The sequence below is a fragment of the Schistocerca piceifrons genome, chromosome 1, assembly GCF_021461385.2.
Source record: "Schistocerca piceifrons isolate TAMUIC-IGC-003096 chromosome 1, iqSchPice1.1, whole genome shotgun sequence".
Classification (NCBI taxonomy): Eukaryota; Metazoa; Arthropoda; class Insecta; order Orthoptera; family Acrididae; genus Schistocerca; species Schistocerca piceifrons.
The window spans coordinates 496,341,421-496,353,675 of record NC_060138.1 but is presented as its reverse complement, the minus strand read 5'-3'; the positions used below and the strand labels follow the sequence as shown (position 1 = coordinate 496,353,675).

The following is a 12,255-nucleotide window of genomic DNA, read 5'->3' as shown; positions in this document are numbered from 1 at the left end:
GTCTTAATAAATAAAACATATCAGAAGCATTTAAAACACCTGCATACAACAGAAAATATGAACACCAATTTGTCTGTGTCCTAGTGTCAAGCAGGTGAAGCTTGCACTAAGGAACACATCTAACGAGAGAGAGAGAGAGGGCACTAGTGTTATGTGTGAGAATTTCACACAAATTAAAGACTAGGATACATACTAGGAAAAACGAACAAAATGTTGTAGTAAATCGAAACCATCTGTTGCCATGAATAAAAAACATAACAGAATCATTTAAACCACAAATACACATCGAGAACTGCGAACAATAATCATCAACAATATGTAAAATTCCAACAAGACAGGAAAGGACCGTCTCACCAGCATCAATAAACAAGAAAATCAATAAACAAGAAAACTAGCTTCTAGTCAGCCAAACTATATTACGTTAGAGCAAGAAGGGATTTGAAACTATACAAAAAATTTTTGTTTCTAAGCTGCACCTATTCATTAAGAATAAATCCATCTTTCTGAGATAGATGTTTGAAAATTTCTAATTCCTCACACAGGTCTAGTTTGTAACCTTTACTCACTTTATGTAGCAATTCTACATCATCCAGTTTACGTGGCTTATGCTGTAAGAGCAATAGATGTTCAGCAAATGTGAAATTGTACACATTTTCCCCATTTTTTCCTAGCATGTATTTTTTATATCTTACTTTAATGGGTCTACCTGTCTGACCAACATAGTAGTTGGGGCAGTCGTTACAAATAATTTTGTAAACTCCGGATTTAGTGCCAAGTTCTTCCTGTGCCCCAATAGTATGAATCACTCTTTGTTTTAAGCTGTTATGCAAAGAAAAGGCAACTCTGTAACCGTATTGCTTCGGTAGAAGTCTTCTTATCTTGTATGATAAGTTCCCCAAAAATGGAATAGAAATAAAGTTTTACCTTCACTCTTTATTGCCCTGTTATCTCCTAAGGTTGAACATTTTACCGCTGTTTTTTCCCTAACAATGAACCTAAACTCACAAAATTGCCTTCTTTCACTTTGCAGTTCTTCGTACAGTGAACACACCTTTAGAACAGGATTGTTTAGAAAAAGAAATATCTTTAGCAAAATCCATAGCTATTAACAATGAACACGACCCTATGTTAACTGACCAAAATGTTAGGAAAAAAATGTTCAACCTTAGGAGATAGATGGTTTCGATTTACTACAACATTTTGTTCATTTTCGCTAGCATGTATCCTAGTCTTTAATTTGCGCTAGATTCTCGTGCATAACACTAGTGCCCTCTCTCTCTCTCATTAGATGTGTTCCTTAGTGCAAGCTTCACCTGCTTGACACTAGGACACAGACAAATTGATGTTCATATTTTCTATTGTATGTAGGTGTTTTATATGCTTCTGATATGTTTTATTTATTAAGACAGATGGTTTGAACTAGCACAACCTTTAAAATTTTGATGCGCATGAGTATGTATCCCTGGGTTTTAATGTGCACGAGTGTCTCGTGCATGCCACAAGTGCCCTCTCTCGGTGAAACTGTCTGCCCTAGTGCTTCCACACCCTCTTTATGCTAGTTCACAGGCTAAGTACTGATAATATGCCTTGTTCGCATTGACCATCTCTTCATAATTATGCTGTACAGATGGAGGTACTATTTTAATTTTAACTACTGACAACGCCTTTGGCATGATTGTTTTATGCATCTCCAGTGCAGGATGTGATTTTAGTAAGTGACTGAAAGTTTTTGTGCTTGTAACACTTTGGTAATTTTCATGGTTACTTAACGCTATAAGTAAGTGCTTGTTTTCTTCTCCTATCTCAGTTATATTGCTAAGTTTCTTGCTAATGAAGGTGTCTTCCTGTTCAGGTTTATTTTTGCTTCTGATGAAGATATATTTAGATATACCGAAACCATGGACAAGAATTTCAATAAATCTTTATCCTGCAACTGTTTGGCTGTTATCATTTACCGTAAAGATTCACAAAATACCTAGTCTTGACTGTTGTACCAAGTGCTGCCAAGACTGAAATCTAACATACATTTTTACTTAATTAACAGTCCCCGTTAAGATATTCACCTATAGAATAAGAATTGCCAACCAAAAAGTCTACCAAACTCTGTTTAATTGACTAAAACCAAACTTTTAATGGTTGCTCGCAATTTATTGAAAATGTGCGTTCTTGAATACTGGACCCCTTTTTGGAGCACGGTAAGTGGTGGTTGTAGATCTTTATGTACGTTGTTCTTTTTACTAGTACTGACACTGTGTGTTGAGCTATTTTTACAAGTTCCATAGATCGTTTTGCAGAATATTTCTAATTTCTGCCCCACCCTCCATGATGTCCTAGAATTTACAACACAAATGACTCATTGGTGAATTGAGGTGATTATGAAGGCTAGTTACAAGTTATTAGCATGATGCCTCCAGGGGTGATTTGTTTTTTGTCCAGTGTGCTTAGTAGTTTACTGTAAAGAGGCCTCAGTCATGTTTTGAAAAATTACCATTCCTATCAACTAAATACTGAATTACCTATAGAAGACACACAGCAACTTATAATATGACTCAGAAAGCAGAAGCGATTTTTTCCCCCCCGAAGTAGTTACTATGATGCAAACCGACTAGCTTTCATTTAGCTGGTGTAAGAACGAATATTATAAAGCAGCACAGTGATAATTTGTTGTTAATACAGTGTACAGACTGAGTTTCTAGGCGTTGCTTCTCTGTTGTTAATGTATAGCTCATGTCACTGCTCATGATGCGAATTACAAATCACGATGATTGAACAAATTGGTATGGAGGCTACCTTTTAAGTTGTCACAAAAACAAGGAAATAAAACTTTTTTTGTGTAAACTATTTTATTGTTTCTCAGGTATTCATCTGTAAAACTTACACACTGTTTCAAGTGTTCAAATCAATCCTGGAAACACTTTTCCACTCTGACGCTGATACGTAAAAATATGGTTTTGGGAGAATTTTACAGCTTCGTGGGGTGATGAAAATCACTTTAGATGCATTTCTTGTGTGACAGAACAGAACAAAGAGAAGTTGATAGACAATGAATCAGGTGAATACGGACAGTGAATCATTAATTAAATGTTTTTCTTGATCAGCTGTTTGACATGCTGTGTGACAGCTGGCATTGTTGACATGAAGAATGATGCAATATTTTCTAATTTTTCTTTTTGATTTCATCAGTGACTTATGGCAAAGAAGCTGTTTTATACCACTGAGTATTCTAAAGTCCTCTGGAGCAACGGTTGTGACACAAGAAAAACTACTTTTGCCAGTGTCAGTTCATCTCAACACACTCAGACAGTTGTTTGCTGCTTATTTTTAGGTATTTATTTTTCTATCCAAGTTCCACCACCTGTTATGTTGTTGTATATGGACTTTGCATTTTATTTTTTTAAGATTCATTCAAAATGTGCAGGAACATCCAGTAAACAAACATTTTCAGTGCTAAATGTTCATACAGAATTGAATGTACTCCAGTCTTTGATATGTCTAAGGGTACCTCTATGTCACTATTGGTCACTTGCTAAATCATGTTGCACACAGCATCAATGATTTTAGGAATGACAGTCAATTTCGGTTGACCTATAAGAAATTCATTGCTGAAGGAAGCACAACCACAACAAAATTCTGTGAACCTACTGTAAACAGACCCCCCCCCCCCCCCTCTCTCTTTTATATTGAACAAAGAAATTTGTGGTGTTTATTATTGTGTCCTTACAAAATATGAAAAAAAATTCCAACAAAGACTTACATGAAATTTCCATATTTTCATAACATTGTTTCTTCAGGAACCCACTGTAAACAAACTACTTGGTCTTTTTCTAAGCTGACATCATTTTTAGAACAAATAATGTATTTTAAAACAACAGGAACATCACATCTTAAAGGGTGACTCATGTGTTCTCAAATAAATTTTTGTCATCTGACAGTAGAGTTTTTTAAAAACATTTAATGACTCAGGTAGAATATGTATGCAAGTCAAGAGCTGAGGCAGAGCGAGTGCTTCAGTTCAGTGGATGCCATACTTGATGCTGCTTCATTCACAATTCTGTATTATTTCTTTGATGTACTTAATGTGACTCTCAGTTTTTGGCTTTGACAGTAAAACTTCAAACAGAGAAAGGAGTACTACAAATGCTATAGCAAATGAGTAGTGATGTGGAAATGGATTAATAGTGGTTTGAAAAATTGAAAAAATTGATTGGAATGAATAGTTGAAAATAACTGAAGGTAATTTATGAACCTGTGCACGATCTTGGGTGAACTTTAATTGATACCAGTGTCAACAGACCTTTAATATCATTACATTCAAGGTCAATAAACATAATTTGCATTACAAAATACACATTTTTAACAATGATGGTACAAAGGATCAAAGCGTATCTCCATACGCTACCATTTCTCGAAACAAAAGAGTGAAGATACATGAATTAATAAACTGAAGAGCGTATTTCTTACTTTGTTTCATACTATATGTAAGGAAGGAAAAGAAAGAAAAATAATATGGTTCAATACAATTGCCCCCCATTGTGCACTATCGTACGGAGGTACACAGTGGCTGAGCTTATTTCCCTTTTTGTGGTTTGATTATCCCAGCCAGTATGGGCATAGCCATGGCCACTGGAGTTATCCTGAATGGTTATCAATTTATATGGGCATGTCAGCTTCTTTTAACCCATACAAATATGTTTTCTCTCCTAACAAAGTGCTTGCTGTAACTGCATAGCCCCATTATTGTCAGTCAGCATCTGCACAGTGTTTAGCTTGCGAAGTATGTGCACGCAGCCCACTGTCCGTTATTATCACAGTTCACACTCATATGTCCAGTATGAGGCCAGAGTGCCAGTTTCATGTGTTTATAGTGTCTTTCATTACACAAATTCGTGAAGTTTGTGTTCAGTGGTGTGATCCTATGTGAAATCTTCGATGTGGTGACAACTGGTATCCATATCAGTAGCCCAAGGAATTTATTTCACCTCGTCGCTCTCACTTGCTTCATATAATATTCATACAATAATAGATTCTATTTTCATTTATAGCATAAATTGACATACATTTCATTTATCTCAAAATTTTTTATCTCAACAACTGAAAGGTCTGTTCATATTTCACTAGCCGCCATCCTTTCAATGGTCACCTTCGAATAGGCATGTGGAAATGGAAATGGATTAATTATTGTTTGAATAATTGGAAAAATTGATTGGAAAAAAATAGTTGAAAAACATTTTGAATGTATTTTATGAATCTGTGCACAATCTTGAGTGAACTTTAACTGACACCAATATCAACAGACGTTTAATATCATTACATTCAAGGTCAATAAACATAATTTGCATTACATACTGCTGCTTCACAGCAACCATTGAAATTGTCAACCTGTCACATGAAGGACAATATTTTTAGTATAAGTAAACTAAGTTCAATAGGTGCCTATCAAGTGTGAGTCATTACCTTCATTACCTTCACATTAATTCCATTGTGTTTAGTCCTTGAGTGTGACAATATCGATGAGAAATGCTCCTCCAGATATGGCATTAATTATTCTTGTCTACACCGAACCTCTTGATGCAGGATCTCAACGACAAGTGAAATGATGAACAGATAGGATTTGAATTTATAACCGTGCAAATAAACGTTCCTTTTCTAATAACATTTTATAATACTTTTAATGAAAGGTTAAAATACACATTTTTAACAATGCTGGTACGATGGATCCAAGCATACATCTGTTGGCTACCACTTCCCGATACATATATAATAGAGGGAAACATTCCACGTGGGAAAAATATATCTAAAAGCAAAGATGATGTGACTTGCCAAACGAAAGCACTGGCAGGTTGATAGATACGCAGAGATGCCCAAACTCTTTGCGTTTACAAATGTCTGCTTCTGACTGTGTATGTGCGGATGGATATGTGTGTGTGTGCGAGTGTACACCTGTCCTTTTTTCCCCCTAAGGTAAGTCTTTCCGCTCCCAGGATTGGAATGACTCCTTACCCTCTCCCTTAAAACCCACATCCTTTCGTCTTTCCCTCTCCTTCCCTCTTTCCTGATGAGGCAACAGTTTGTTGCGAAAGCTTGAATTTTGTGTGTATGTTTGTGTTTGTTTGTGTGTCTATCGACCTGCCAGCGCCTTCGTTCGGTAAGTCACCTCATCTTACATTCCACGTAGGAAAAATATATCTAAAAACAAAGATGATGTGACTTACCAAATGAAAGTGCTGGCAGGTCGACAGACAAACAAACGAACACAAACATACACACAAAATTCAAGCTTTCGCAACTAACTGTTGCCTCATCAGGAAAGAGGGAAGGAGAGGGAAAGACGAAAGGATGTGGGTTTTAAGGGAGAGGGTAAGGAGTCATTCCAATCCCGGGAGCGGAAAAACTTACCTTAGGGGAAAAAAAGGACGGGTATACACTCGCACACACACACATATCCATCCACACATGATATGTGTGTGTGTGCGAGTGTATTCCCATCCTTTTTTCCCCCTAAGGTAAGTCTTTCCGCTCCCGGGATTGGAATGACTCCTTACCCTCTCCCTTAAAACCCACATCCTTTCGTCTTTCCCTCTCCTTCCCTCTTTCCTGATGAGGCAACAGTTAGTTGCGAAAGCTTGAATTTTGTGTGTATGTTTGTGTCGTTTGTTTGTCTGTCTCTGTCGACCTGCCAGCACTTTCATTTGGTAAGTCACATCATCTTTGTTTTTATATATATAAATAGCGGGAAACATTCCACGTGGGAAAAATGTATCTAAAAACACAGATGATGTGACTTACCAAACGAAAGTGCTGGCAAGTCGATAGACACACAAACATACACACAAAATTCAAGCTTTCGCAACCAACGGTTGCTTCGTCAGGAAAGAGGGTCCCTTTTTCCCCCTAAGGTAAGTCTTTCCGCTCCTGGGATTGGAATGACACCTTACCCTCTCCCTTAAAACCGACATCCTTTCGTCTTTCCCTCTCCTTCCCTCTTTCCTGATGAAGCAACTGTTGGTTGCGAAAGCTTGAATTTTGTGTGTATGTTTGTGTTTGTTTGTGTGTCTATGATTATTTTAGTGAGTCCATGGAAATTCTAACAGGACTATCAACAATATAGGAAAAGACAGATTGCTACTTACCGTGAAGAAGACATGTCAAATTGCAGACAGGCCAATTAAAAGACACTAAGATAAAGCTCTTGGTTGTGGCCACAGCCAAAAGCTTTATGTCAGTGTCTTTTTCCTACAATGCTGAAATTTCAACAGGTTCATTTTACCTGTTAAATACTGCCAAAAGTTTATTAGTAAACCTAATATTGATTTCTTTGTGGAAATTCTCCCTACTTCCTGTCACCAAAGAAAATTTCAAAAAGTTACAGTGTCCTGCTGAAGATTGTGGACACTTCCAATTCATCAGAATGTGCGCAGTACTTACATGATTTTCTTCTACTACGTGGGTGCCTCAAGACTGTTGCTTTGATGTAGCTTCAGTACATTTCACATGATTTGAACGCACTATCCCATCACATGTTAATAATAAAGCAGCACACAACAGAACAACAAGCAGCTTGCTGATGAAGAGAACCACTTTCAAGTAAAATTTTTGTACAATCAGATCTCTTCAGATGCAAGCCTTTGTTTAATAACCACACATCACTTTAATATTACACAGAGACAACGTGAATTTTCCTTTTGATAGTTTATATTTACATATAAATGAGCTGAAGTTATGCTACTTAGTATTCAGAACAACAAATTTATATTTTTCATTAGTTTTCATTCTGGTTTGTCTTCTATGGTTTGTTGGTTCTCTTGATGTACCATACCTGCTGTGCATTTTTGTCTCTGAATTCTACTATTTAGTCTATCCTTTCTTTATCTTTGATTGGTTGAATGCGCTCTCTGCCATTCTAACTCCTCAGTTCCATACACAAGGGTGGTTTGATAAGTCTTGCAAACTTTCAATACATTTTTGATGTGCCTTCACAGTTGGAAAGCTTGATTATTCCAAGGCTCACATAAAAAATTTCCACAATGTGCAGCATACAGTTCATTGTTAACAGCTGTCTGAATTGGTCAGTGGGTCAACTGCGATTGAAAATGGAGAAAACCAAGTTTTGTACTGTTATTAAACATTTTGATTTGAGGAGTCGGACTGCCGCACAAATCAAAACATACCCGGAAGAAGTTCAAGTGGACTCTGCACCATCACTGGAAACCATTTACTTTTGGATTAATTAATATAAATGTGGTGGAGCAAGCTCCAAAGATGAGGTACGCTCCAGGAGTCCAAATGAGGTCACCACAAAGGAAACTGTTGACAAAATCCATGATATGATAATGCAAGACTGCTGAACAAAAATGTGTGAGACTGCTGAGACTGTGGGCACATCAAGTGAGCACAGTGCATAACATACTGCATGAAGAACTGATTCTTCAGTTATGTGCCCGATGGATGCCATGGTTGCTCTCAGTCGACCAAAAGTGCATCCACCACAACATGTTTTATCACAATCTGCAAGACTTTTGTGACCTTTTGTGATGGTTGAAGAAACTTGTATCCATCATTACAGCCCAGAGTCAAAATGGCAGCCAAAACAATGGACAAAGGCTGTTGGAAGTGCACCAAAGAAGGCAATGAACGTTTTGTAAGCTGATAAGAAAACGGCCACTGTTTTGTAGGATTCCCAAGGAATGATCCCCACATATTACTTGGAAAAAGGCAGAACCATAATGGGACCCTGTCATGCTTCAGTGTTGGATTGTTTGAAATTTGTATTGGCTGAAAAAGACCGATATTGGCACACAAAAAAGTGCTCTTTTACCATGCTAATGCAGCATCCCACACATAAATGATAACAGTGGCAAAAGTGCATGAACTGGGTTCTGAATTGGTTCCTCATCTACACTATTGACCAGATGTAGCCCCAATGACTTCTTCCTGTTCGATAACTTGAAACTTTGGCTTGCTGGGAAGAAATTGTCATCAAATTAAAAAGAGATAGTTGCAGTCAATGAGTATTTTGCAGAGTTTGACAGAATCTATTTTTCTGATGTGATGAAAGATGTGGAAGATCACGGATCATGTGCGTATTCCTCAAAGGAGACTATTTCAAGAAATAAGGTGAGTTGCTTACAAAACACACATTACTTGTTTACCAGCCTTATCAAACCATCCTTATGTCATCTACTGCTGGTGTTCTCCTGGAGACTCCTCCTCCTTTGATCCATAGTACTGCGTCTTCCTTGGCCAGGGCTTTTGTTTCACTTTATCTATCTTTGGTCTCTCTCTTTTACCACATGAAGGACCTTTCAAGATAAAGACTACATTTTACATGATTTTCATCCCTGTGTTTTCTGCTGTTAGGAAGCACGGTTTCTTACTTCAATGAAGAATGTAGTGAATCATAGGTAAAGTGGGGAAGGAAGTAATCAAAAAAGATTACAAAAATGTAAATAAATTGTTCCACTGTTCTTTAAGAAAGTTTACCTTTTCATCAAAGATTCCCTGTGATTCCAATGTATGCAGATTCTGCTCAAGAAGGGCAAGCCCTGATGCATATAGAGTGACTTCATCCAACTGAAGAACAGATATGCCTACCCAGAATAGTGCTCTGTGTATTGGAGATTCCTGAAATCAAGAAAAGCCTTGAGATGATATGAAGGACATGCAGTCAAAAATTCTTAAAATAAATCAGGTTCATATATGACAATTAATGAGTAAATTCAAAGCTGAGCATGAACATTTTCAGTTCTATATTCATTAAGTAAGGGGAACGTACAGGTAGTAAAAACCTACATTTAAAATAAACTTTGTCACAAACTGCGCTAAAATGCCAAAATTTGCAACTTTTGTAACAATACTGTGATGACAAACTGCCTGTTGGCTTCTGTCTCAGGTTCTTCAGCCGACATTCATCTGATGATTTTTCTGACATTTCACCTGCACAAGTGGCTGGAATTGTCAAGCTTCACCCTCCATTGCTGGTGGTGAATTGGAACTTAGCTCACAGCCACAGACTGTATGGACCTGGTGCACCAAAGTCCGAGGGCTTTTCCGTGGTCATTTCCGGTACAGTTCTCCTCTTGCTATCTGCAATGGTCGTTCGCTGCAGCACAGGACGCCAAGATCTGCTTACCTTGAGGCTTTCTTTTTTCTTGTTGAAGCTAATCTCGTGTTTGTGTATTTCCTGAACAAGTGGGTGTGATAGCTCCACTCTACAGCCAGAACTTCCGCGTTGGCGAAATTTACAATGTGGTCGTTCTCACACAGCACATGCTCTGCCACGACTGATTTCTCCACATGCACCACCCTGCAATGTCATTTATGTTTTGTGACCCTGTTGTTGGTTGATCATACAGTCATTCCAACATAAACATAAACTTTTCCGCATGCTGTATATTCCCGAAATTCGAGTGGGTCCCTTTTCTCCTTTGCTGATCTGAGACACTTTTTGATCTTCTGTCAGTTGTGAATTCTCTTTACTCCATGTTTGCGAAGCATACAGCTGATTCTGTTTGTCACTCTGGGAATGTATGGCAGGTAGGCCATAACTGACATTTCTTTTTCTCATGTGTCACTTTGCCGAGTGTTTGACTCTGTTTTACTTCTAATATAACTTGTGGAGTAGCCATTGCTCCTCAGAACAGTTTCCAGGTGTTGCATTTTGCATCTGAGGTGCTGTGGCTCACATATTCGTCTTGCTCATGTTATGGGCGTATTAATCATGCCTCTTTTCTGGCTCAGGTGGTGATTTGACAGTTTGTGCAGGTATCGGTCCATGTGTGTCAGTTTTTGATACACGTTGCGTCCCAGATTTTCACCATCCTTTGTGACCAGCACATCTAGAAATGGAGGTTTTTTGTTCTTTTCTACTTCCAAGGTAAATTTTATTTTAGCTTTGAGACTGTTCTGGTAGCTTAGAAGTCAATGAGCTGTTCCTCATCATGGATCCAAACAAAGAAGGTATCATCGATATATCTGTACCACACCTTAGGTTTGCAAGGAGTCAAGTCCAGTGCCTGTGCTTCAAAATGTTCCATGAAGAAGTTGGCCACAACTGGACTAAGAGGACTAACCACAGCAATGCCTTCCAGCTGACTGTATAAGTTTCCATTCCACGTGAAATAGCTCATGGTGAAACACCCATGAAGAGCTCGGTGACGTCTTGCAGCAAAATGGAATCAGTGTGCTCCAGAGAGTCCCTGAGTGCCACTTTCATAAGCAATGAAACAACATCAAAGCTGACCAGAACGTTGCTTGGTGCAAGTTTTAGTTTCTTCAGCTTCTCAATTAAATGTTCTGAGTCCTTTATGAATGTGTCAGTCTACCCCAAGTGCGGCTGGAGCAGAGGGGCTAAGTGTTTTGGCAGGTTATACATCGGTGAGCCAGGAGTGCTATCAATCAGTCTTAGTGGAACTTTATTCTTATGGATCTCTGGTAATCCATACAGGTGAGGTGGTAGGACTTCTTTGTTGCTCACATTCTTCTGTATGTCTGCAGGCAGAGAAGATGCCTTGATTAGTCAATTTATATTCCATGTGATACACTGCATTGGATCTGTGCTTAGTTTCCAGTACATCGTCAGTTCTAATAGGTCCCTGATCTTCTGCTTGCGGTCTTCAGTCTTCATTACATCAGCCACATTTCCCTTAGTGGCAGGCAATACCAATACACTCTTGTCAGAGTTAAGATTCATGACAGCTTGCATCTCTCCTTTCTTCAGGTTGCAAGCTGGTTGTTTTGCTTGGCTCAATATCCTGGCTGTTTCAGTGCGCATTTCCTCTGCTCTTTCACAAGGAAAGTTCGGAATGGCCACACCAATGTGCTTGATGTGTCAGAAACATGCAAATATGACATTCAGCAAAGGAGAAAAGAGACCCACTTGCAATGATGGGAATATACCACACGGGAATATACCACATATCATGCATCTGCAGAAAAGTTTGTGTTGGAATGACAGGATGATTAGTCAATACCAGGATCACAGAATGTAAACTCCGGGCAGGTGGAGGAATCGGCTGCGGCAGACCAAGTGCTGTGTGAGACCCTTCCCATTGTACAATTCACTGACATAGAAGTTCTGACTGTAGAGAAGAGCTATCACACCCACTTGTCCAGAGAAGCTGTAGAAATACAAAAACACAAGAATAGCTTCAACAAGAAAGAAGAAAGCCTAAGGGTAAATGGATCCTGGCTTCTGGTGCTCCAGCGAATGACTGTTGCAGGTAGCAACAGGGGAACCACACCACAAATGACCTCAGA

General features: G+C 38.5%; 1 protein-coding gene across 3 annotated transcripts in view; it reads right to left on the bottom strand.

The window, feature by feature from the left end:
- The window catches only part of LOC124795984 (neurofibromin), a 489,110-nt gene that overhangs the window by 148,957 nt on the left and 327,898 nt on the right, over positions 1-12,255 (bottom strand). For all 3 annotated transcript variants that reach the window (XM_047260068.1, XM_047260083.1, XM_047260076.1), the window contains one exon: positions 9,481-9,621. In XM_047260068.1, the coding sequence (XP_047116024.1) occupies positions 9,481-9,621 (141 nt within the window). The remainder of the gene's footprint in view (positions 1-9,480; positions 9,622-12,255) is intronic.